Source organism: Fringilla coelebs (genome assembly GCF_963513975.1).
Source record: "Fringilla coelebs genome assembly, chromosome: 6".
Taxonomy (NCBI): Eukaryota; Metazoa; Chordata; class Aves; order Passeriformes; family Fringillidae; genus Fringilla; species Fringilla coelebs.
Genome location: NC_140034.1, coordinates 34,013,667 through 34,036,108, shown reverse-complemented (window position 1 = coordinate 34,036,108; position 22,442 = coordinate 34,013,667). Strand labels below are relative to the sequence as shown.

Sequence of the window (22,442 nt, the reverse complement as noted above, 5' to 3'; positions counted from 1 at the left end):
CTGTGGAGTTGGAGAGATTCAGATCTTACCTTCCAGTAAGGCAGATTCACTTTGCTTCTAATAGGTTCCATAGCCATTTTTAACCCTGAGAAACACTAGCAATCATGGGAGTTATTAGCAGGTATCCAAACAGTGTGGAGAAGTAAAGTCCAGCTCCAGCTTCCTTTACAATACATCATTCCTGCAAAGACAAAATGTCACATGTACTCCCCAAAATGATGCTCCAGCTTCCTAGGTGCACAGCTCTGTGCAGAGGCCATTTTAAGTAGAAAAGTAGCTACCATCAATTCAGCTCTAGTGAGATACACTAACATAGCATGTTTCTTTTGCACAATGATTAAATTTTCAGCGTCAGATGGAAAGTCGGAGCTATTCTGCAGAACTCAAAGAAAAGTTACTCAGCAAATGGCATTAAAGTCAAGTGCCTCTGTAGATTTGCAACCCCATCAGACATCACCCTAAGAGATGCATAACGCCATTTATCATCTCTTGGTAAGAATTACATGGTCTCAGTGACCTGTTCCAGCCAAAGCCCTTCTCCAGTCCCAGCCTTTCAAAGACCCTCAGATCCATGCTGGATAGTCCAGGAGTCATAATAAATCCAACTATTTGCTGCCACTTCAAGAGACTTAGAGGAAGACATAAAATAAGATACCAGTTTACTGAAGCAAAGGAATTTGATAGCAAGCAGCCAGCCCCATAGCTTGGCTTTTGGGAGGTAGCTTTCTCAGGAACTGACACCATGGTCAATGAGTATTTTTCTCAGCATGAAGAGAAGATAAATTTAATTTTTTTAAATCCTACTAAGGTATCTCTTCTGGAAGAAAACTCATTTACTCTCATAAACAAAGATTTCAGCTAAAAAGCCATTTTTCAGAATACATCAGAGTGGTCAGCTATTTTTGAAGGCTTCCTCCAGAAAACAGGCCACAGGCTTCCTGCAAGGCACCAGTTTTTCCCCGCATCAAGCCTAAATACCCAAAATGATCACATGGCTGACAAACAGAAATTGCTTGGAGCTTCAGAAGTTAAATAGGCTGCTTATCTGACTGAGGTTGTTCTGTGCCGGGCCAGGAGTTGGACTTTGATGGCCATTGTGGGTCTCTTCCGACTCAGAATATTCTCTGAATATTCTCTGCATGTAACTTGATTTCCCTCAGCTACTGCTCCTCCCGTGTGACACTGGTACTAAAACCAGAACATCACAAGAATACATATACCAGGGCAGTAGTTTGGGTACCATGGGCAGCCAAAAAAGTCCTGCAAAAGAGAAGGATTTGTTAGCATTTCCTTGGCAGAATAATGGAGGAGGGGAAACATCTACATATTAAGGCAGGCAAACCACCAGAGAAGCACCAGCACATTTCAGATCTGACAAAACAGTCCAGCAAGGAGCAAATGAGATCCAGGGCTGCCCATTCTGGAGAAACACACTCTTTAGCTGTTTCAACAACAGTTAGTATATCTGAATTCTCCAAGTTTCTAAAAACAGGTTAGCTGCTGGATTTCTATCCACAAGGTGTTTCTCAACTGCAGAGGTATCAATATTGATTGCAGTTCACCGATTTCTACCCAGTTTCTTCCCTTTGATCAAAAGAAGGAAATCCATAGGCTTAACTTTTAAACAATAAACACACATCCAGGAAAAGAGAACTGGCCAACCCCCGTTTTTATTTAATCTTATGTTCATAAAATGCCTCACACATGCACACAGAGACCACAACTGCTCTTGCATACGCATTCAGGGCTTCCTTTACCCTTACCATTGCTGTCATCACTGAAGGCAGGGCCTTAAAAAGTCCAGGCACTACAATTAGGACTTCATTCAGGAGTGGAAACTGCAGGGCCCCCACCACCAGTGTTCTTCACACTCTTCCCCTACACATTGTGCAATACCCCCCAGGTCTAGTTGCAGCAGCCACCACTTCAAGTTCCTCCTTCCCGGTCCTGCTCATCCAGCCAGTCACAGCAATGTCAGGACTCCTGCTGCAATCATACACAGGGCAGGCACAAAGACACCTCTTGCTTCCTTTCTATCCACATTCTCAAGTGGTTATCTAAGTACAGAGGCACAAAGATCTACTGCTGCCATCTATCATAGCAGCAGACCATGACAGCTGTATTACAGACTGTGCAACGATGAGGAGAGCCAGCAGTCAAATGAAAGATAAAATGTCTGGCAAGGAAGGGCATCGAAGACTTTGCTCTCTACAACATACAGCGGGCTAAGAGGGCCATCTCCTTTTACTCTCCTGTGAGCCATACTGCCACACAGCTTTTGTAGATGAGGCTTCTTTCTTAATGCTGAAGTTTAGATTGTAGGGATAAACACGGAAAAGCTCCCAGATCCACTACCTAGTCACCCACTTGTATTCAGTCACCTTCACATGAAGGGTCTGCACAGAGGTGATACCGGGGTACAAAGTCTTGTTCAAGATCAGTCACCTCTCAGTTTCTCTGTCAAAAAGACAACAGAACATGGCAAATCCATTGCAGTCTTAAAACTCACTCATTCTACCGATAGCATCACCCCCTGAGGGCATGAAACACTTGAGCAAGACTCACCGAGAGTACTAGTAAGGCTTGTACGCAGGGCTTTTAGCAGGCCTCTTCAACCCTGTGTAACCAGGAGTATCTCACTGAAAGTGCTCCTTCAGACAACAGAAGCCCATTAACCTCCACAGACTCCAATAAAACTATAATCATACATCATCAGTTAACTACCACTTCAGATACTGGCTGGGCACACAGATACACAATAAGCATTTTTCCCCTAATAATGTCATTCTGCTTTTAGATTTTCCAATTACTATGTAGCTTTGTTGTCAGTCAGCATGATACAGCCTAATTTTTATTAGGTCGACAAGTTCTGATCTCCCAACATCAGAAACAAGGGGGAGAAGTGCTGTGATAAGGAGGGTGGAATGTTGTGCAATTCTGCCTGCAGGGATACTTGGATAAAGCTTGCACATATCTGGAGAAGAATGGCTTAATTTGTCAGCTGGAACAATAAATGACAGCTCATAATCTTGGTGCTGTGCTCATCCCTAATGAGTTGCTCATAAAAATGCTGATGTACATTTTTATTTCCTTAACAAATGAAGGAACACTCTACAGCAATTACCAGGAAGCCTGCAACACCACAGCTCCTAAATTTAAGTTTCTAACATAAATGCACCCAAAGCACTTCCTCACATCTCCGAAAAGATTTACCACAGGCTACAGTGATTACATCTCCAGTTACAGAGGTGACATGTTTACTAAATACACTAAAGGAATGCTAATATACTGCATAATGCTTTACCATTAAAACTGAGTTTTACTTGCCAAAAAACAAGAGTCTGCCTGGAAAAAATACTGGCTTTCCCTTCCTACTGCTTTACATTTGCTTGTACCAGCTTTAACAGCACCTCTGTCGCTTGCTTCAGTTCTCCTACTGACTTTACATTAATCATATTCTCTTGTGCTTAAGCCAGTATAAAGAGATTACACTTTCTTAAAGACACGAGTCCTATGAACTACTAGAAAAATCAAATGCAAGCAACAAGCTGAGAGGATTGCTTATTGCTGGAGTGACAGAGCTAAAACACTGTGTGACAGGATCTTAGATAAGTCTGTAGTCAGCAAGCACAGCAGAAAAACATAAATCCATTTTTTTAATGAATTGCTTATGAATCATCTCCATCAAATGGTTTCTCTTAAATGGATGCATGAAGTTTGTAAATGCATACATCACTCATCCTGGAACAGCACCATTCCCCTTTCTCCTGCTTTTCTGAAAAAGCAGGTCTAAACCCCAGTCCTGCCTGAGGGCAGCTGGAAAGTATGGAGAATATCTATACACTATGTCAACTCAGCAGCTTTAAATGCAATCTCATCAATGTATACAAATACTTGAGAGAAGGGTGCAAAGGGGATGGAGCCAGACTCAGTGTCAGATTTTTTGGTTTGGAACTGACAAGAGATTGAGAGCACACGATGGATAAAAGATGACTTCCTTTAGTTTCAAAGGGTCCTCAAGCCTTTTTACAGTGATCTACAGCAACCTTAAGCCCATCATCTCCTTGTTACCCTCCAAAGAGGTCTCAGCCCAGTAAGCTTCAGAGATTTCCCTGGGGGTGCAGGAGATAGCTTCAGGGCAATGCCAGCTCCTAAACACTCTGTGAGAGACATGAGTTGCCCAATGCCCCGCTCAAGCCTGTCACATCATCTCTGCATTAATACCTCTGAACACATTCAGAGCCATATCCAAATCCACCTGCCGCACTACCTCCCAACGTGCAGTTTCACATCCCAGGTTTGCTAGAAGTGCTCAGACATCATGAAGAAAAACAGCAAACACAGTTCCACAAAAATAAAACACTGTCTGCAATGCTTGCATCCATTTAAGACTGTAATTTCTTTCCATTAGAGCTGTCAGAAAACCCCATGCAGTAAATGACAAGCCAACTCCGAAGCACTGCACCTAGTAAAAATTTAATATAATAAAACAAATTGAAAACGGCAATATTATTTTAACCATTCACAATTAAAGTGGAAAAATTATAAGGCAGCCATTCATGGAATGATTTTGTGTACAAATGATTTGGAAAGAAGACATTAAAATTACAGTTCCATACATGGAGAAACATGTAAGGTAAACAGCAATGACCACACAATGTTTTTCCCTGGAAAGCCAAGGCTGCTAAGAGATAGAACAGTAAAGAAAAAAAAATACTTTTAAAAGAAGTTTGATGTGAACAGGAATCTGAAATTTGTGGTAAAGAATCCGATATTCATCACAAACTTTCCCACCATACTGCAATCAGTCCTCCTTCTTCCACCCTCAAGTACACTTCTCTTTTTCCCAAGGGCCAGCACAGAACGGGAAGGGAGCAGCAGGAGCATTTATTCCACAACATCTTTCTTTTCTGCAATCAGCTGATACCACCATGGACACACCTGCTTCTGTCAAAAGCTCCTTGAAGGCTCTGAACTAGTTCCTGAATAAACACAGTGATTTTCCTGGGCCTCTCGGGTAAGATTAGCCTTTTATATAATCCACCTGGAAACAGTTTTATGGAGTCAGCAGTGCGTTTCTGTGTTTTAACACCCAGCCACCTGACAAGCCAAAACAATCAAAAAATCCTGTCTTGGTGTGACAGCTCTGCCATCCTTATTTAAGTTAATGTCAGAGCAGCTTCTGCCTCTGTCATTGAGTGCTGAAAAAGAAATATTTCCCTTCTTTATAAAAGGAACAATAAAAGCATTAGAACAGTAGGGGAAGTACCTGAAGACATGAGGATCAACAATAACAGCTTTAGTCCAATTCCTATTGCCAATTAGGAAAACATTAATTGAAAAGAAACAGGTGATGAGAAAATTCTGGATTTCCTAGAGGGACTTACAGAACGAAAGTGGGACATGGCTGGCACTTGGTTTAAGCATTTACCTGCTAGACCTACTGCCACCTACCTCACAGAAGAAAAAAACAGGCAGAGAGGCTATTACAAAGAGAGTAAGAGGAATTTGTTTGCACCAAGGTCTCCAGAGGAGTAGAAAATTATACCAGATGGCCCTGACTACACGCAATGCTTGTATTTACTGTGACAGATGGGGAGATAGGTAGAAAGAAAGGGCTATAATAAAATGGACCATTTAATTTAACTCATTAAAATACTCTGTGTTGAGAAAATAATCCTCCATTTAGCACAAAAAATTTGGAAAGGTTTGATAATATAAAATATTACATTTTCCATATCAACAACCAAAAGCTTCCTTAGTCACTGCAGTTTCAATTACAGAATTGAAAATAATAATTCAGTGATAACAAGCAGCCAAAACAACATGCTGTTGCTAATTCTAAATGGGTAGAAGAAAAAATTAAAATCACTGAAGTCTTCTGTCACTTAACCAAATGCCAAAATGTACATTTTTAGAATTTTTGAGCTAATTTTGAGTTGCCAACGTTTCCATTCAAATTCTTTCACCTGCTGCTGTAACTTGGCCCCTATACTTCATGAATCATTAAACTGAGTACTACTATTTCTGATGGCTGCCCCAGAGACTGGAAACACGATGTGAAGGACAGGAAAATGGAAAGATGACAAGGCCTCTCAGCAGGGGCACCTGTGATAAACATGCCAGAGGTTAAGTCGAGAAAATCTGGCTGCCACACCCTCACCAATACACACTGATCCATGTGAAAAAGGTCCTATCCACATACTTCAGCTGGGAACAAAAGGCATGGAACAGGAAGCCTCTGTCAACCATTGCTATCTATGCAGAAAGTGATGCGGAAGGGGAATTCGGGCAGGGTGTCAACTCCCAGGATGGGGTGCACATGCAAGCGACAGGACAGAGGTCAAAGAATAAAAACTTCCTGCTTTATGAAATGCAAAGAGCTTAGTGGAGCACTAGGTATCTCCTGCTCTTGCAAACCCTCCAGCTTTTGGAAATGGTTATGTGGAAAGATTAAACGCAGTAAAATAGTGAGATTACTCAGGAAGAGGGTAATTAGGGGGAATCAGGAAGAACAGAACTCTGGAGTAAACATCCCTATAATTTGCATGTGTTAGGAACCTGTCCTGCTGAACTTTTTAACCAGTGACTTACTAGTTGCATCACGTATGTTGTAAAAATCCCAAAACCAAAACAGACAAAAAAATTGAAAAACACAGAGAAGAGGATCCCATCCATATCACTAATTTTGCAGTGGCTTTTTACAACACAATATTGAAGGTCTAATATAAAAAAAGAAAACCTTGTTTAGGCCTGAAGCACTAATTCTATCTGAAAATACTGTCTTATGGGAAAATATGACTTCTAATAATTTTGTATTGACCTTACATAGTAAAACATACAAACTAACAAGCACTCTTGGGAATCAATACTAGGTTCAATTCTGGGATACATCAGTATTTTTACAGAGCCAACAGACAAAGCCATCACTAGTCCAAGAGCCAGGCCATATCCATTACTCTCTGAACTAACAGACAAACAGGACGGTAACAAAAATGTAAAGAAGAGGCACAATGGGCTCTGCAGTTTAAGTAACAAATGGCCTTACAAACAGCAACAGTCATTCATATGGAAACAAGAAGCACTTCAGTTAAGAAGATATTTCTTCAAAATTCTTTTTTTCAAAAAAACAACAAAAAGAAAAAAATTAGATTTGGCAATCTTCAAAAAGTGCAGACAGTATAGCTTAAGAGGGGACCAGCATTAAAAAGTTTCCCCTAAAGAAAGAATTTTATGCTGATTCGCTGCATGTCAAGCATTCCTGACTTTTCAATGCACATTAGAGTAGAACATGTTTTGCAAAAGGGAAACGGTGCCTGGTAAGACAAAGCTGTGCCTTGCAAACTGAGGGATCTTTTCCCACTCCTCGGTAGTGAGAGACATCACTAACTGGCAGAAAGTCCTCCAGGAGATCAACCAAAACTAATGCTTATGAGTAAGAGGCAAATGAACAATTCCCAAAGGAAAAGCACAATGTCTAACAGATCCACTGGGAACCTATCAGATTGGTTTTTGGTGGGTTTGAGTTTTTGTTGTTCAGGACTCCTTTAGAAACACTTTGTATTCTATCTGCAGCATAAATATTTAACTAAACATCTAGTTTTGTTAGCCGTAATACCTTTATTTAGTGAAAAACCCACACAGCCCCCCACAGATTTCAGTGGTTCAGGTTTCTGAAAATGAGCTAGTAAAGTTCTCTGGTCCCTCAACAGCTGTCTCCATCAGATTTCTACTCCTCAGAACCCAGAACAGCTCTATCTCAAAGGGCACTATGGGTATCTCTCTCAACAGAAGCATTACTGTATGCCAGAAGCCAATACATAATTCCTGCTGACATTTTTGGTGCTTAACACTTGACTGACTTGGCAGAAGACTATCTCCCAAGAAACAGTGCCTTTTTATAATTTATTGACAAGTGAATAAACAATCAAAACACTATTCTCCTTCTATCCTTTGTCTTAAATGATGGAATACATTGCAAAACTCATTTGCATTTTCTTAACCAGCTGATTTCCTCCTCTAATCCTACGCATTGTCGACATAATTTCTTCCCTATCAAGTGACACCTCTGTGACAACAGCAGTGTTATACAGAGTTCCCAGTGCAGCCCACTTCCACAGTACAATTAGTGACAAGCATCACAAGGGCCAGTCGCATTGCCAGGTCAATGTAGAACCGATGGGGAAGAGGCCCCTTCTTCATTAGTGGGACTTCAACCTCTCACAACGCAGCCATCCTTGGGTTTTGCTCTCAGCTGTGAAAGCTGAACTGCAGGATACTTTGGTGATTGCAATTTTGTGTGGAGTCGCTATGTTCTTCCCTGCTCACCTTTCTTAAACTTCAAGTTCCATCTTCCCTGAGAATAGGGCCAGAAGTAACAATTAAAATAGCAAATGTCTTCAGAAAAGAAAGTTACATAGAATTTGTGTCCGGCTGCCAAAGTACATTTTGCTACACTAAAAACTTTCCCAGTATTCCTCATTTTGCAATCAAGATTCCCTCTGAATTCCATAAAGTGGATGGGATGAATGATGGGTAAAAGAATGATAAAGGGAGCAGCAGACATTTACTGCTCATGTCTTATTGAAGAGGAGAACATTGAAATTTGAGCGTTTAGTGATGGTGTCCAATGGACAAAACTAGAGGAATAAGGCATCCTAATACTAGGGCTGCCACCTCCAAACGACTGAGTCCTTTTCCTCCAGTTGATTCAGGTTTGTGGCTATGAGCAATTCCTCCTACTTCTGGGAGAACATGAACTGTGGCAACATAAAGGAAAGTCCCAGCAGAAAACAGCATAGCAACTCCAGTGGCATTGACTTCTGAAAGGGCTTCTTTGCTGCTCTGAAACACAAAGAGCAAAAAAGTGAGAATAAGCAAAAGTTCTTCAATCAATAATAAAAAAAACATCTCCCAGTATCCAGGAACAGTAGGATTTCTATCAAATCTTGTCTTACAATGACAATGGTTTAGTGTGATTTTTTGTGTCTTGCACCTTACATGTAGTAACTGGCACCCTGAAGTTGTGGGGGAGCAGCAAGACACCCCTCCTGCTAGTTACTTCTCTTTGGACTTACAAAAGAAAAAACCCTTACAAAAGAACCCTCAGAAAAGGAAAGAAGTCAGAGTCTAATGAAATATCTTGTAGATCAGCTCACAGCCAATTTACCAAACAGGTTTTGAAAAAAATTAAAATTCATATTGCAAAGCCACAAATTTTAGGGAGGATGCTCAAGGTTGACTTTTTCCTCCCTTTTTCTGAACAAGTGGTTCAAATAAGATGTTAACCTTGAAATATATCCTCCACTGCTCTTCAGAACAAAGTCAAAGAACATCACTCATGAAATATTTCATTTGTATGTAGAAGTAAACACCCAAAACTTTTCCAGCATTTCCATGCAAACTTCATGAAGAAATGCATCTTCTGCATCAAAAATGAGCACCTCTTCACCTTCATGACAGGATAAAGATATGCTACGCATCAGTAAATGCAATGAAATGCAAACCCATGCATATCAGATTCAAATGCTTCTTCAATGCTTTCCAACTCAGGTGTAATCTTAGTTCTTGTGTTTACTCTCAGGTCATTTTTCCAAAGAGAAAGATACGTCATCTGGAACTACAAAACCATTGTGACAGGCCTGATGTCTTATCAATTCTCTGTTCTTTCTGAAGGGCAAAATGTAAACCCAACCCTTGATGAAGACTCTTCAAAACAGTGCTCAAAGAGAATTCTCTTTTCTATTTACCCACATAGCCTTTTTTTTCAGCTGTCTTTTGTACTGTAATGTCAAATATAAATCCTATCCAGCAAGTAAAGGATTAGCCCAGATGATTGATTCAATCTTTCCTCTCATGCCTTGAGTTTCATGAGATCACGTTATATCCTTTACAACACAGCACCATAGGACACACCACAGCTGAGAAATACAGGAGCATCCCAGGACACGCTATGAGAAGCGGAAACATTTAATTTGGACAGAGATTATAAACTCATGTGCAGTGTCCCATTTCACAGGCCATTTGTTGTACAGACCCAAGACAAAATGATGCTTTATGGAGTAAGGCACAAGGACTGTTCTCGCTGAGGGCTCAACTTTTGACACAGACTGAATAGAGAGGACCACTTCTGGGATGGTGGGGAAAGCTAGAGGAGATTATTTCCTATCTACATATTAAAAGAAGAATACATGCAACAATGCTGAAAATTACTTATTTAAATAGGCATCACATAAAACCTGCTACAAGAATAAATCGTTCTCAGTGGGGAGCAGCAGAAAGGATAAAAAACAGAAATCAGACTTTTTAAAAAAAACTTATGCCAAACTCTATAAAGGAGTTATGTCACTGATTCTGATGTGAAATGCATAGATTTTTAATTGTTTTGTGCATTCATACTGCTATCTTTTCATCAACTTTTCTTATATCTTCATTCTGCTGAATATCTCAAGCAGTCTGGAAATGTGTAATATGAAACTCATACCACAGTCCTTTCCCCAGACTTCACCACTAAGCTAGATTTTGGGCAGAACAAAACCATGGACCTACCTTGCTTAGCCCTAAGTATGTCACCATCGACATTACAGGTGCTGCTAACGCGAAGACCAGCAAGTGTTTTCTGATTCTGTTCCGTTCTAGCCCAGCGTGCATCAGGAAGGAAACCAGGCCAAAGGCAGCTGGTGCCTGCAAAAACAATATTCACTGCTAGTACAATACCTTCTAAAGCCCCCTGAAAAATGAGAAAAGGTTGAAATACGACTTACTACATTGAAATGGACTGAATTGGAAGACATTCAGGGCGGGCACTCCATGATGCAGCTAACCCAAATTAGGAGCATTCTGCAGACTGCCCCACCTTAATAACCAAACCTAATGGAAACTCATGTTCTGGCCATCAGAAAACACGTACTTGCGTAGTCATTATAAATACTAAAATATTCACTCTGACTATAGTCATTGCTATAATTCCTAAGACTCCATCAACTTAGGTCATTTCCTTTTTCATCCTGTTACTATCACATGGCCTTAGACAGTTTTTTCATCTGCAGTAGGAAAATACAATTAACATGGGGTGGGAAACAACTGCCCAAAGACAGGTAAGAGTCAACCTGCATGTTAACAAAGACTTGAGTGCTTTTGATTAGTTCATTCCTCTTCTCATCAGGAAGCAAACAATTCCTTCTTCTGCTGGCATCTAGTTTCTTATCCAAAAGGCATAGATGTCCCACTACTCACAAAATTTACTATACTTTTGCTTGTATAAAAACAATAGCAACCACCCTGACATTTCCAACATAAGATACAAAACTAAAATACCTTAAGCATTTTTATACAGAGAATCTTTTTTTTTAACATAGAAGGAAATCATGAGTGAAAAAAAGATGAGAAAGACAGAAGAATCAGACAGGATCAGAAGAACAGAAAAAAGACACTAGAGAAGAAAAGTTTTTCTTCTATTACCAAATACTCATAGGAGAAATTTTCCTCCTCTAAAATTGTACCATTCCAGAAGTCAGTTAAGAACATTAAGAATAACAAAAGCAAAGCTCCACCAGGCAATAGCCCTAAGTTAAGCTCCAAGATGAGACAGTGACATTGCCACCCTCAAAGTTATGTAAGCCACAATCACGTGTATGAACATCGAAGAAAAGACATAATAGATATGAATTTCCTAACATTTTGAACATGTAATTATGTATGATTTCTGATATGAATTTATGACTAACCACTGTAATCCATGTATGTGCTACCATAAGGCAAATTCAATGTGCACAGGTATGCTTAGAGCCTACACAGCCAATAGGTTCACATTCACACAAGTTTTCAGCAAAGATCTCTCCATCTTCAAGAGCCACTGTTTGCTTGTTACCATCAGCAAAACATTTGTTTTCCTACAAAAATGGTATATGAGTGATGTTGAAGCTACTACAACTGAGGTAACCAGAAGTTAATTGTAATTTAGTACTCTGATATTCAGTGGTTTCAAAAGACTAATCCTTCAAACACTAAAACCCTTCACAACACATATTCTCCCCATTTTCTGATGAACATCACAGAACCAAGACTGTTGTACTAAGCATGAAACTGCTTTTCCTCCTAATGCACTAACATATATTTCTGTGCCTCACCCTTTAGAACTTGTTGGAATATGTCTCTTAGAGCCATAATAGCCTTGGGATTTTTTTTTTGTTAAATAAACACTACCCTACCAGTTTCAGAAGCTGACATTTCTTCATGAGCTACTCTTCCCTCTCTACTTTTGGGAGACTTTTCCCAACCTCTGCAATCAAGGCAGGCAGTAGGCAGTCAGAATTGTCTCTCACTTACACCCCACTCAGACTTAGCATCAATCATGTGCTCCTTTCTCATACCCCACACCCTTGCTTTGTGGTCCTTGACACTGTACTAACCTCTCCATTTCAATGACATTAAACAATTCTGTATTACCCCACTAATGAAACTGCAGATATTTAGCAATTCCTGTGAGTGTTAACAGTGTTTTGAAGAACAAGTAAGATTTTTTGGATGATAACTCACCTTGTGCAACATAATCGCAACAAACACTATCAACTGGACACTAGTCTGAGAAGTAGAAGCTGCTGCACCCAATGCAACACCATCAGCTGAAAAAGGAGTGCAGATTCACAGATTATTCTTCTACATGAGCTTCCCCACCCCCTCAAAGGCTGACAGTAGAAAACATGTTGATTTAGGAAGCTCTTTTACTGAAAATTGCCATTAACAATGGCAGCCCAACAGAGGATTCACTTGCCTTTGTTTGTTAAGCCATAACATTTCAGAATATCAGAAAAGCCTCAACAAGAGCTGTCTCATATTTCCCAAGACTATAAAAACCATAATGGGAATCTACTCTGTATTGGCACATTCCATCAAATCAGAATAAGTAACAAGTTTAGTTGTTTTAGTCTTCTATACTAGAAGAGATTTCGTCTGTAATCAAAATATCTGTTTTAGATACTAAGCATTGCAAGACTTTTAGCCATTACCCTTTGAATGATTTCTCAAATATAAATACTATTGTAAATATTTTTTATCAGTTATAATAAATACACTGTGTAAATGAAATAAAAATGGATACTATATTACTCCTTAATATAGACACACTTTGTCTGGTGAAGAAGTATCTTTTTGATCAACATCTGACTTATCTAGACAACAACCTTCAGCAGAAAATGAAAGAGCACCACATTTATACTATACATATATAGTGAAAAATCACAGTGTGAACATGGCTTGACTGTAACACACACCTAACAGTCAGTCCTTGCAAGTGAACCAAAATTGTGTTTCAGTCAAGTCATTGTGCTCCACCTGATAAAGTCCCTTTTTTTTCCTACAAGGTACTATTGTTTTAAATTAGTATTTTTTTTAAAAAACCATCAACCAACAAGCAAACCCAGAGGTGTTTCATACAACTTATAAAATCTGTTGGCATGTACTGAAATTTAGCAGCTAAAGGAGTCAGCAAAGGAATTGAAGAGGCAGAGAGTGAGCATTACACAATCTTTCAAATGGGAAAAACAAAAGAGTAAAGTAAAGAGTAAAAGAGAAAATTCTGTATGCAAATAAAACTCCATGAACCATTGGAGCTTCCAGTTAATTCTGGGAAAGATCCTTAGTTCTCCCTTCCTTTTTTTTTTTTTTTTTCCCTTTATTTTATAAAAAGCCACCTCCAAAAGCAAAACCCAAATGTCTCCATCACACCTGAAGATGATCCACACAGCAATACATACACTTGTCAAGCACTAATAATAGGTCCCACATTACCTGCAGCATGGACTACTAGTCCCAGTGTTGTGGTGATTTTGGAGTTGCCTGATCTTGCAGCTTCTGGGTCTGAAAAAGTCATGAGAAGACTTATGATAATGAGATCAAATGAATAAATTATGCTAGAAAAAATATTGTATCACTGTACATATTTCCCCCAGCTGCTTAGGCAGTTGTATTCAAGACTACCAGCTTCTGTATTTCTGCATTAGATTTACTGCAAAATAGTTTGACACAACACCTTCAAATCGCCTGAAGTTCTGCCAACAAACAAGCGACAGACTCACGGACAATTCTTTGCAATTTGCAGGACCTCTCTCATAGGCAGAAGCAGATGTTTTTCCTAACTTCCTAAAATGAAATGCTAAAGGTCTGTGCCACCAAGAAAAAGAAAAGCTATTTTTGGATCCCAAGAATTTAGAGCTGCTTCAAGAGTCAGGATGATATTTCCCCACACAGCTCAAGGTTCGTAGTTTCCTTCAGGTGACAGTCTGGGTCAGTTTTTGTTACAGTGATTCCCTGGCAGTTCCTAGTAAACAATAAAGACTACCTGTCACATCACCAGTTGCAAAGATTTCCCTTTGATATTATACATCACAAAGGAGAAATGCAGGCAGAGCTGTTTGAGATCCACTGTTTTGACCAGAATTGCCTGACATTTGCAGGTTAGCTCATTGCACAGCACAACAGAGCAACATCAATATCCACCACTACACAATCAGTGGTGAAACCATTACAAAGAATCACTGCAGGGTGGGTAAGCCCTACAAAGTGTAGAAACATCTTATTATTAAACTGTTTCATTTCAGACCGTTTGAACAGCCATGACTGAATTATCCCAGTGGTCTGTGAAACAACTCTAAGCACACCTACAGTAACTCTGCAGTGATGCCGAAACAGAAATTCCAGTCCTTTTCTTTCCTCCTGCTTTGTCCCTTACCCCTAAGTCTCTCTTCATTCCCAGGCAAACATGTAGTTTCCCAATGAGTCAGATCTAAACCAATGCATCCTCTTTGGTCAGCTTTATCTTCTGAATGAGGGGGAAACCATGTAAGCAATTAATTGCACAAGCCGCACTTGCATGATGGCAATGGTACACTCATGTCAAACAGGAGGAGATATTCATAAAAACCGTTTCCTTTACAATTGTTTTGATTTCATTTTTTTGATTACTGAACACAAAGAATCACATTTGACTTTGTACCATCATTCTGGCTTACTGAATTTTTCTAGTTTAGACAAAGTAAAATCTAGTCACTTGATAAGTAATAAACTACAAGACATTGATTGGTTCAAGAAAAAACTTTAAAAAACGTTACAAAAACACGGCTACATCTCCTGTGACAGGTATATGCTTCACTTAATATTCTATTTTGTAGTGTGCATCTCTAACACAGATCACAGTCTTGTCCTGGTATTTGCTATGATCAGAGATCTTGTCCCGGTATTTGCTCACCTGCATCTCGCTGACATCCTCAGTGCCAGTGTTTCTTTAGACCAGCTCTGAAAATCAGCTACTAATGGCTGTGGTTCTATTTACACTACTTCAGGAGTACACAAGAGACATAGCCCCTGCACTGGCCTTTCATCCGTCCCACCACAGTGCCCCCATACAAACAAGCTGCACTGTGAACTGATAAGAATCCAGCCAAAACATATTCCCCTGCCTTTGTATGTGTTTTACTTTTCCTTTAAGATCAATTCCTTATTTTTTCAGGGCAAAATTCCAGCATCAGAGGATGTTGCGTGAGAGAAAATGAGCAGCCAAAGGCAGTAAAATACCTTTTCAAATGACAGAACACCTTTGCTGCATTTCAAGCTACACTCTGAGCATAAAGTCACAGGCAGGAAACAAAGGCAACTGTAGGCATTTTCAGAGTCTTGCATGAAGCTGACAAATCTTTACATAAAGCAAGAAGTATTTTGAAGTATGTGAGGCTTCAAACTAGTGTGGGAGGTCAAGCTATGCAGTTCAAATACCACAGCTTACATCTAATCATTCCTGCCATCTTGCTTAAGATAGCTTGCTGTTCTTTGCAAATTTTACCTACATATAAGACAATTAAGTAGGAAAAACAAACAAATATAAGATGAACCTGAAGTTTTTTGAAAAGCCAAAGAAATCCCCTAAAAACAGACAGTAATTCAAGTGTCAAGTCACCCTCCACCCCCACACCACATGTGCTCATACATGTTATTGAGGCAAGTTCTCAAATTATGGTGAACTTTGAGATAGATTTCTAGCATAAACATGTCACATGGACCTTGGTTTATGGCTATGTTTTTAAAGTACCTACTGAAACGCTGGACATGACTGGACAAATTACACCCTGGTAGCATAAAAAAAATTCAACTTATTAATTAATACTAATTAGCAAGTCTAATCGAAGCGAATCTTTACTTACCATCTGTAGAGTGCACATGAGAGCTGCCTATCTGATCCACCAAGAGCATGAAGACAAAGCCGAGAACAAGGGACACACCAATGTAGGCGTGCAGCCGGGAATGGTCGTGGCCATGCTCGTGCACCGCTGGGATTTTCGCTACCTTCTCAGACTCCATCACGTGCTGCATCTCACTCGCTGGGTGATGCTTTCCTGTGACAGCAAGCAAACAGATCAGGAGATTAAACATGACATGGACACTTCTTTCCTCCTCTGCCAAAAGCCTTCCTCACACCTTCCTGGACAATACACTAAAGTCTTTGGTTACGGTCTTTTTTAGGCAACGTTCTTAGCAAAGCCTGGTTGGTTTCTCCTCATACATCTTCAGCATGGAAAATCAAAGAAAGCATAAATATGTTATAAACCAGGTTGCATTTTAAATACTAATTAATTCACAAGAATTGCTGTATAATTCCTTTTTTAACTGAAGCTGCCTGTTTTGTCAATATTCAGAGATACCGTCAAGCAGTTACTTCATTACCTTCATTTAAGTGAGAAAATACAGGATGAGGAGATAAAATAGGTTCCATCCACTAAAAGATTTAATACCATCTTTAAGAAGATTAACTGATGCTGAGATATAAACAAGCTAGTATTGATACATCCCATTGATACAGACTACAACAATAGCAAAGTCAAGCACACTGACCTACAAATGTCAGTACCATCCCAGAAATCCAAAGTCCAAGCCCTGGGGATGAATGATGTGTGGTTTCCTATCCCTACACAAGATATTAAAGCTTGTCCATGGTTTTTTCATTTTTAGAAGATCTTTTGGATGGCAACTACTCTTCAGAAGCTTTAAAAACTTATAGCAAGAACTTGACTTACTCTAGCAAGTCATTGTCTTGCTGGAATATTCATACTTCCCCTTGGATGAGACAAGCATATGTTCATCCCACTATACAAAATGTCACAATGCCATTACTACAGTCAAAGCACATCAGAATAAGCTTGGTAGCAAAGACTTCAAACATATCTTTGCTGAACAAGATTAATCAATAAAATTACTTTGGACCACACAAGATTTTTGCCATCTATATTATAAAGATTGCTTCAGATCATTTCAAGCCATAAAACTGTACAACTCAGGAAAATCTTTCTGACAGGGATTATACAGTTTCAGCAGTTAAAACAAAGGACTGAAGTCAGCAAAGGAATTTTATTTGCTGGTAGCACCCAAACCAAGGTTTTACTACACAGATACACAGGTGTATAATCAAAGAATAATCCCAGTCATTTTATGCTATTTGCTCTCAGCCTACAAGGTTGAAAAAAAGAAGTTATTTATTCCACAGTCTGTTTACCACAAGTAAATACAGAAGTTATAGTAAATTACTTCTATATCAATGGAAAACACTAAAATGCTTGCTAGCAAGAAACCAGTCAGAGTTAAGCTACACCTGAAAGAGGGAAAACAGATTTCTCTTTTTGTTTTTCACTTACATGAATATACCTCAATGTTTCCCTTAGTTGCACCTTTCTAGGTTTAATGATGTAAATAGGTGAACTTGAAAAAAAAAAAAGAGAAAGCTGTTCTCATAGTCTTAAGTTTAATTTTGAATATCCTACTTTTCTAGGAAAAATATTAGAAATAATTTTTGCAGTTAAGTCTGCAATACCCATTAATTCTGTCCCTTTGCAATATAAAAAAAATAATCAGATAGACTGTTGTTAAACACAATAGTGTGAGTTAGACATTGAGTCTGAAGCCATTCACAAACTCTTTTTTTCCTAGGTAAATACTCCTGCTATTACTACTGCAGTACTTTGAAGTGTCTTTTTGCCATATATTAAACAAAGTCACAGCCCATACAACTCTACACAGCAAGCTGTCGAGTCATACATGAACAGTATGTCCCATTTGGTGAAAAAGTGTTAAAACCCACCAATGTTCACAGCAATCGTATTCATTTCTAGCTGCACCGTTACAAGAGAAAATCAGTCTACTCAGAATTAAAACTGAATGGAGAGCAAACCCACTACAGCTCATTAGAGACATCTGATATCAGAGTGCACAAATTATAGTACAGTATAAAGGCATAATCAGAGCTTCTTTCACTTCTTGATAAATGATGATTTTATGTATTATCTTGTATTTATTCCAAATCTAAGCAGAACAACATAAATTTAGTGGAAGCTAAAACAGTATACATTAAAGCATATTACTAAAATGAAATTGAGAAGTTTAGAAAAACAAAACCCAGAACTCCAGGAAAAACAAAGGACTACAGTTGCCTCTCAATCCCAGATTAGCAAAAACAGCACAACAGATGTTTGCAAGGTTCTCTACAGCATCAGCTTTATAGTGCTTTCCCCTGCAACCAGTAAGCCATTGCCATTTACCTTCAAAGTTTTGATTCTGAGTGTACTGGAAAAATCTCAGACATGCAATGGTCATCTAATAGCACAAGTCTGCAAGCAAAAGCAAAATCTGAAGTGCATTCAAAACAGAGGTGATGAGCCCTGGGTATTTGAAACAATGTCAAAACCTCAAATTGAGGTCTTTTAAGGCTTTTGGCTGTAAGACATGCTCCACACAAACATCCCTGCAAGACACAACCTCTGCTCACTTTGAGCTCTTCATTAGAGATCACAAGGTGGTAACAACAGTGACAGCAGACTAAAACTGGATGCTTGAACACAGAGATTTAGATATGTAATGTATACCACTAGCCAAGAAGAAATGTCTGCTACTCTGTAAATTAGCTCTATATAACCATAATTTTCAGCTAAGTATATTAATTCGAAGATGCTTTTCAGCTTCAGAAGAAATTCTTATTAGGGCAGGGACATGGATTTGTAAAACACCTCCTGCAATTGCTTTAATGAGAAGCAGTCTAAACTACAAAGAGAAGCAGTGAATACTCCATAATTTCTCTGCCAAAGGCACCCTTACACCTCCTTTGAAGTTCCAGTGGAAGTTAAACTCTCCCCAGAATAAGAAACACTACACATGACCTGTCATAAAATGCTGCGTTCCATGAACAGTACAGTATCCCACAAATGATTGGATAACTCAGCAAGAGTCATCAATCTGCATGATCATATCCCTCAGTGTGCAATATGACACCATATGACACCTACAGTAGTTTTGCATTTCTATGCTTGCTTTGTGCCATGCTGCTGTGAAGCTCTTCCATCAATCTCTTCTTAAAAATGCCAAAAAGAAGCTCAGTATATCATAACACACCACAATCTAAGTTATCTTGAATGAGGCCATCTGGGTTTGGTTCTTACCCTCCAAAATATCTTCATAAAGTGCATGTACTCCTTCTGGCACAATGACAGCCAAGGCAGTTCCACACAGGAGCCCAGCACCCAGAACAGTCACCAACTTCAATCTCTCCTGCAATTAAGTACAAAACAAGTATCATCTTTAAGAATGAAAATGCTTTCTTTACTCTCCCTTATTAACAGATGTTGGGGAAGGGGATCACTTGTTACATAAATATTGAGAATTTGCAATTAAACCTTAACAACAATATATAACCCTAATGTTTTTATAGTAAAGAATAATAGTTTAATTCATATTTTTGGAATAATTTCTATAACAAAAATAAAAACCACACATAGTTTTTCAGTACTTGCTACTATTAGAGTTATCTTCCTAGTTATATTCTAGTTTGGGGCAAAAAGCTTAGACTTGGCTTACTCCCAAACTAATTACATTCTGTTTCACCAATGAATTCATCAATTCACTTCCTTCTGACTATGTTGACAGGCTAAAGTCAAAGCCATGTACTAGAATCCAATTACATAAACATATAATGGGGTCTAAAATGCAACTCTTAGCAGAGGCCATTACTCAATTTCTGTAAGAACCTCTATCATATAACTTGTAGCAACCATGGGACTTTAGATCTTCCTAACAACTGTGCAGCACACATTCAGTGTCAGAATCATCATCACCTTCCATGTTCAGTGAGAAGTCTGAGCACCACCAGAACACTAATGTTAACTACTGAGGACCTAGAGACAGAGGGCAGCATTTGAATAGCAGGAAACCACTTGTTGCGTATCATTATTGTTCCAGCCGTTCTCCTTCATGCATTGTAACCAGACAAACTGTTCAGCCTCACTGCAATGTGCAGCACTTGCACAGAAGAAGCAGGAGGCACCAGGAGATGCACAACCAGCTTCCTGAAAGCAAGCCAAACGTGACCATAAGGGAACAACTGCAGCATTACTGGGGAAAACTCCAACAGTAAAATGCAAGAGATGAAAACAAGTGTAAAGTTCCCACAAACATGCACTGTATACTTGCACATACAATAATTACACTTGGTAAATTGTCGTACAGTGGCAATCTACAAGAGAAGATAAATTTTCAACATCTGCTGTTCATAAAGTCATTCTGCAAAAATATAGTAACATACAAGGAAAAAAACATTATTTTTATCTGCAACACTATAGTACTTGGGCACCTATGAATTTTAAAGATCCATTAAAAGAACAAGTTATCATTCCAAGGTAAGACTCCATGTCCTTTTCAGTACAATAGTGAAGACAGAAATTTAATAAGAACAGCCTGCATACAGAGACAAAAGCAATACACCTTTACACGAGAAATCAAACCATTTCTGCTAAATACATTTGCACGTTAAAAAACAAGAGCAACACAGTAAGCAGGGCTAAAATTCCATGCAGCCCTCTGACTTGATGGAGGACAAAGGCACATTTCTCCCCCAGCACCTTGTTTCCCAAAAGTGCTTGCTTTCCAAGAGAAATGGGAACCCCTCACAAGAGTGCTCTTACTACCACAGTACAACTAAACTCTCACTAGGCCATGCCTCTATAAAATAACCATCATTCAGAAAGAGCAAGACCCCTCGGGTATTGGAGGATATTAGGAAACCTACAGAGACTGTGACAACTGCCATCACCTCAACAACTATTTCTTAGAAGCACACAAAGATGTTTAATCAGGAACTCCTGTACTGCTTGGGAACTTACCCAACCTATGAAGCCCTCCCTCTCCTTTAACAGTACCTTATTTATCCAAGGTATTTTTCTGAAAGAATGCCTTGAGTTACACGGGGCAGTTACTTGAAGGTTTATAGTAATCAAAGAGCTACGGTTTAATTTTCAACAGTGCAAGCTGAGAGTAAAATTGTGAATCCAAGTTTTTCCAAGAATATTCTTGGAATTGTTTTTAAAAGCCTTAATTTGAGTAGCCCACAGGCACATAAGAGATAATCACTGACTTCAGCCATTTCTTATACAAGCTTCTAAGAATAGCCATGCTTATTCGTGTCCTTACACTACGTGCTGAGACTTCGCTTCACCTGTAGCAGACTCGACTCACATCTGACAAGTTTAAATTGCCACTGTGAAATAAGCATAATTTTAGACAGCAGTTTTGAATGAAAATTAATATTGCACTCATCACTTTTAAAGATAAAGCTTCACCCGTAACAGCGTTGCCGTATTGCCAGGGGACGGCACCAACTCCCTACTGGGAGATCTCTCCGGTTTCTCCTTTAGCAACCAACGAGCAGTTTGGCAGAGTTGTCTTACCTCGGAAAAATTAACTGCCAAGGGTATAATTCCTGCCACATAGCAGGCGACCAGCATGGCCAGGGACAGCAGGCAGATGGAGGGGAAGTCATCCATTTCGCCGCTTTCTGTCCGCTCCCTTGAAGTGAAATCCAACAGCAACTTTTCCTCCTCTCCCTACCGCACGCCTTAACCCGTGCAGACACGGAGCTCCCAGGAGAGGCTTTCAGCCATGTCTCTCTCGCCCGGCGGCAGCGGCCGGCTCGGCCCCCAGCCGGGGGTGCGCGGCCAGGGGGCGGGAGTGGCTCGGCCACCGGCAGCGGGCCCGGCCCTCACCTGAGGCGGGGGAACTGTGACCCGCACCGTGCTGCTCCTAGGGGAGGCGGGAGGGAGGGCTGGGGGACAACGAGCACGCAGGCCGCTCCTCACGGCGGGGCAGCCTCAGGAAAGGCCGAGGGAACCGTGCGGGACCGGCGCTACCACCCCGTGCCCACGGCCGCTGCCCCGGCGGCCAAGTGGCACCTCGGCGCTTCCCCTTCCGGGACGGGCCGCGCCCGCCCCGCCCCGCTACGCCCCGCCCCGAGCGCTGCCCGACTCCAAGATGGCGGGCGGCGCCTCGGCCCGCGATGGGCCGCGAGCGGCTCCCTCACCAAAGATGGCGGCGGCCGCGCCCCGCCCCCGCCAGCCTGGCCGCCGGCCCTGCGGGCGCGT

General features: G+C 40.2%; 1 protein-coding gene across 1 annotated transcript; it reads right to left on the bottom strand.

Moving 5' to 3' along the window:
* Positions 1 to 4,457: 4,457 nt before the first annotated feature.
* Positions 4,458 to 22,233, bottom strand: SLC39A9 (solute carrier family 39 member 9). Its single transcript, XM_084207607.1, has 7 exons — positions 21,753 to 22,233; positions 19,473 to 19,581; positions 16,194 to 16,385; positions 13,789 to 13,857; positions 12,538 to 12,623; positions 10,549 to 10,683; positions 4,458 to 8,844 (listed from the first exon to the last, which is right to left on the bottom strand). The coding sequence occupies exons 1-7, from the start codon at positions 21,846 to 21,848 to the stop codon at positions 8,614 to 8,616; spliced, it is 918 nt and encodes a 305-aa protein (XP_084063733.1). The 5' UTR covers positions 21,849 to 22,233; the 3' UTR covers positions 4,458 to 8,613.
* Between the last annotated feature and the right edge of the window lie 209 nt (positions 22,234 to 22,442).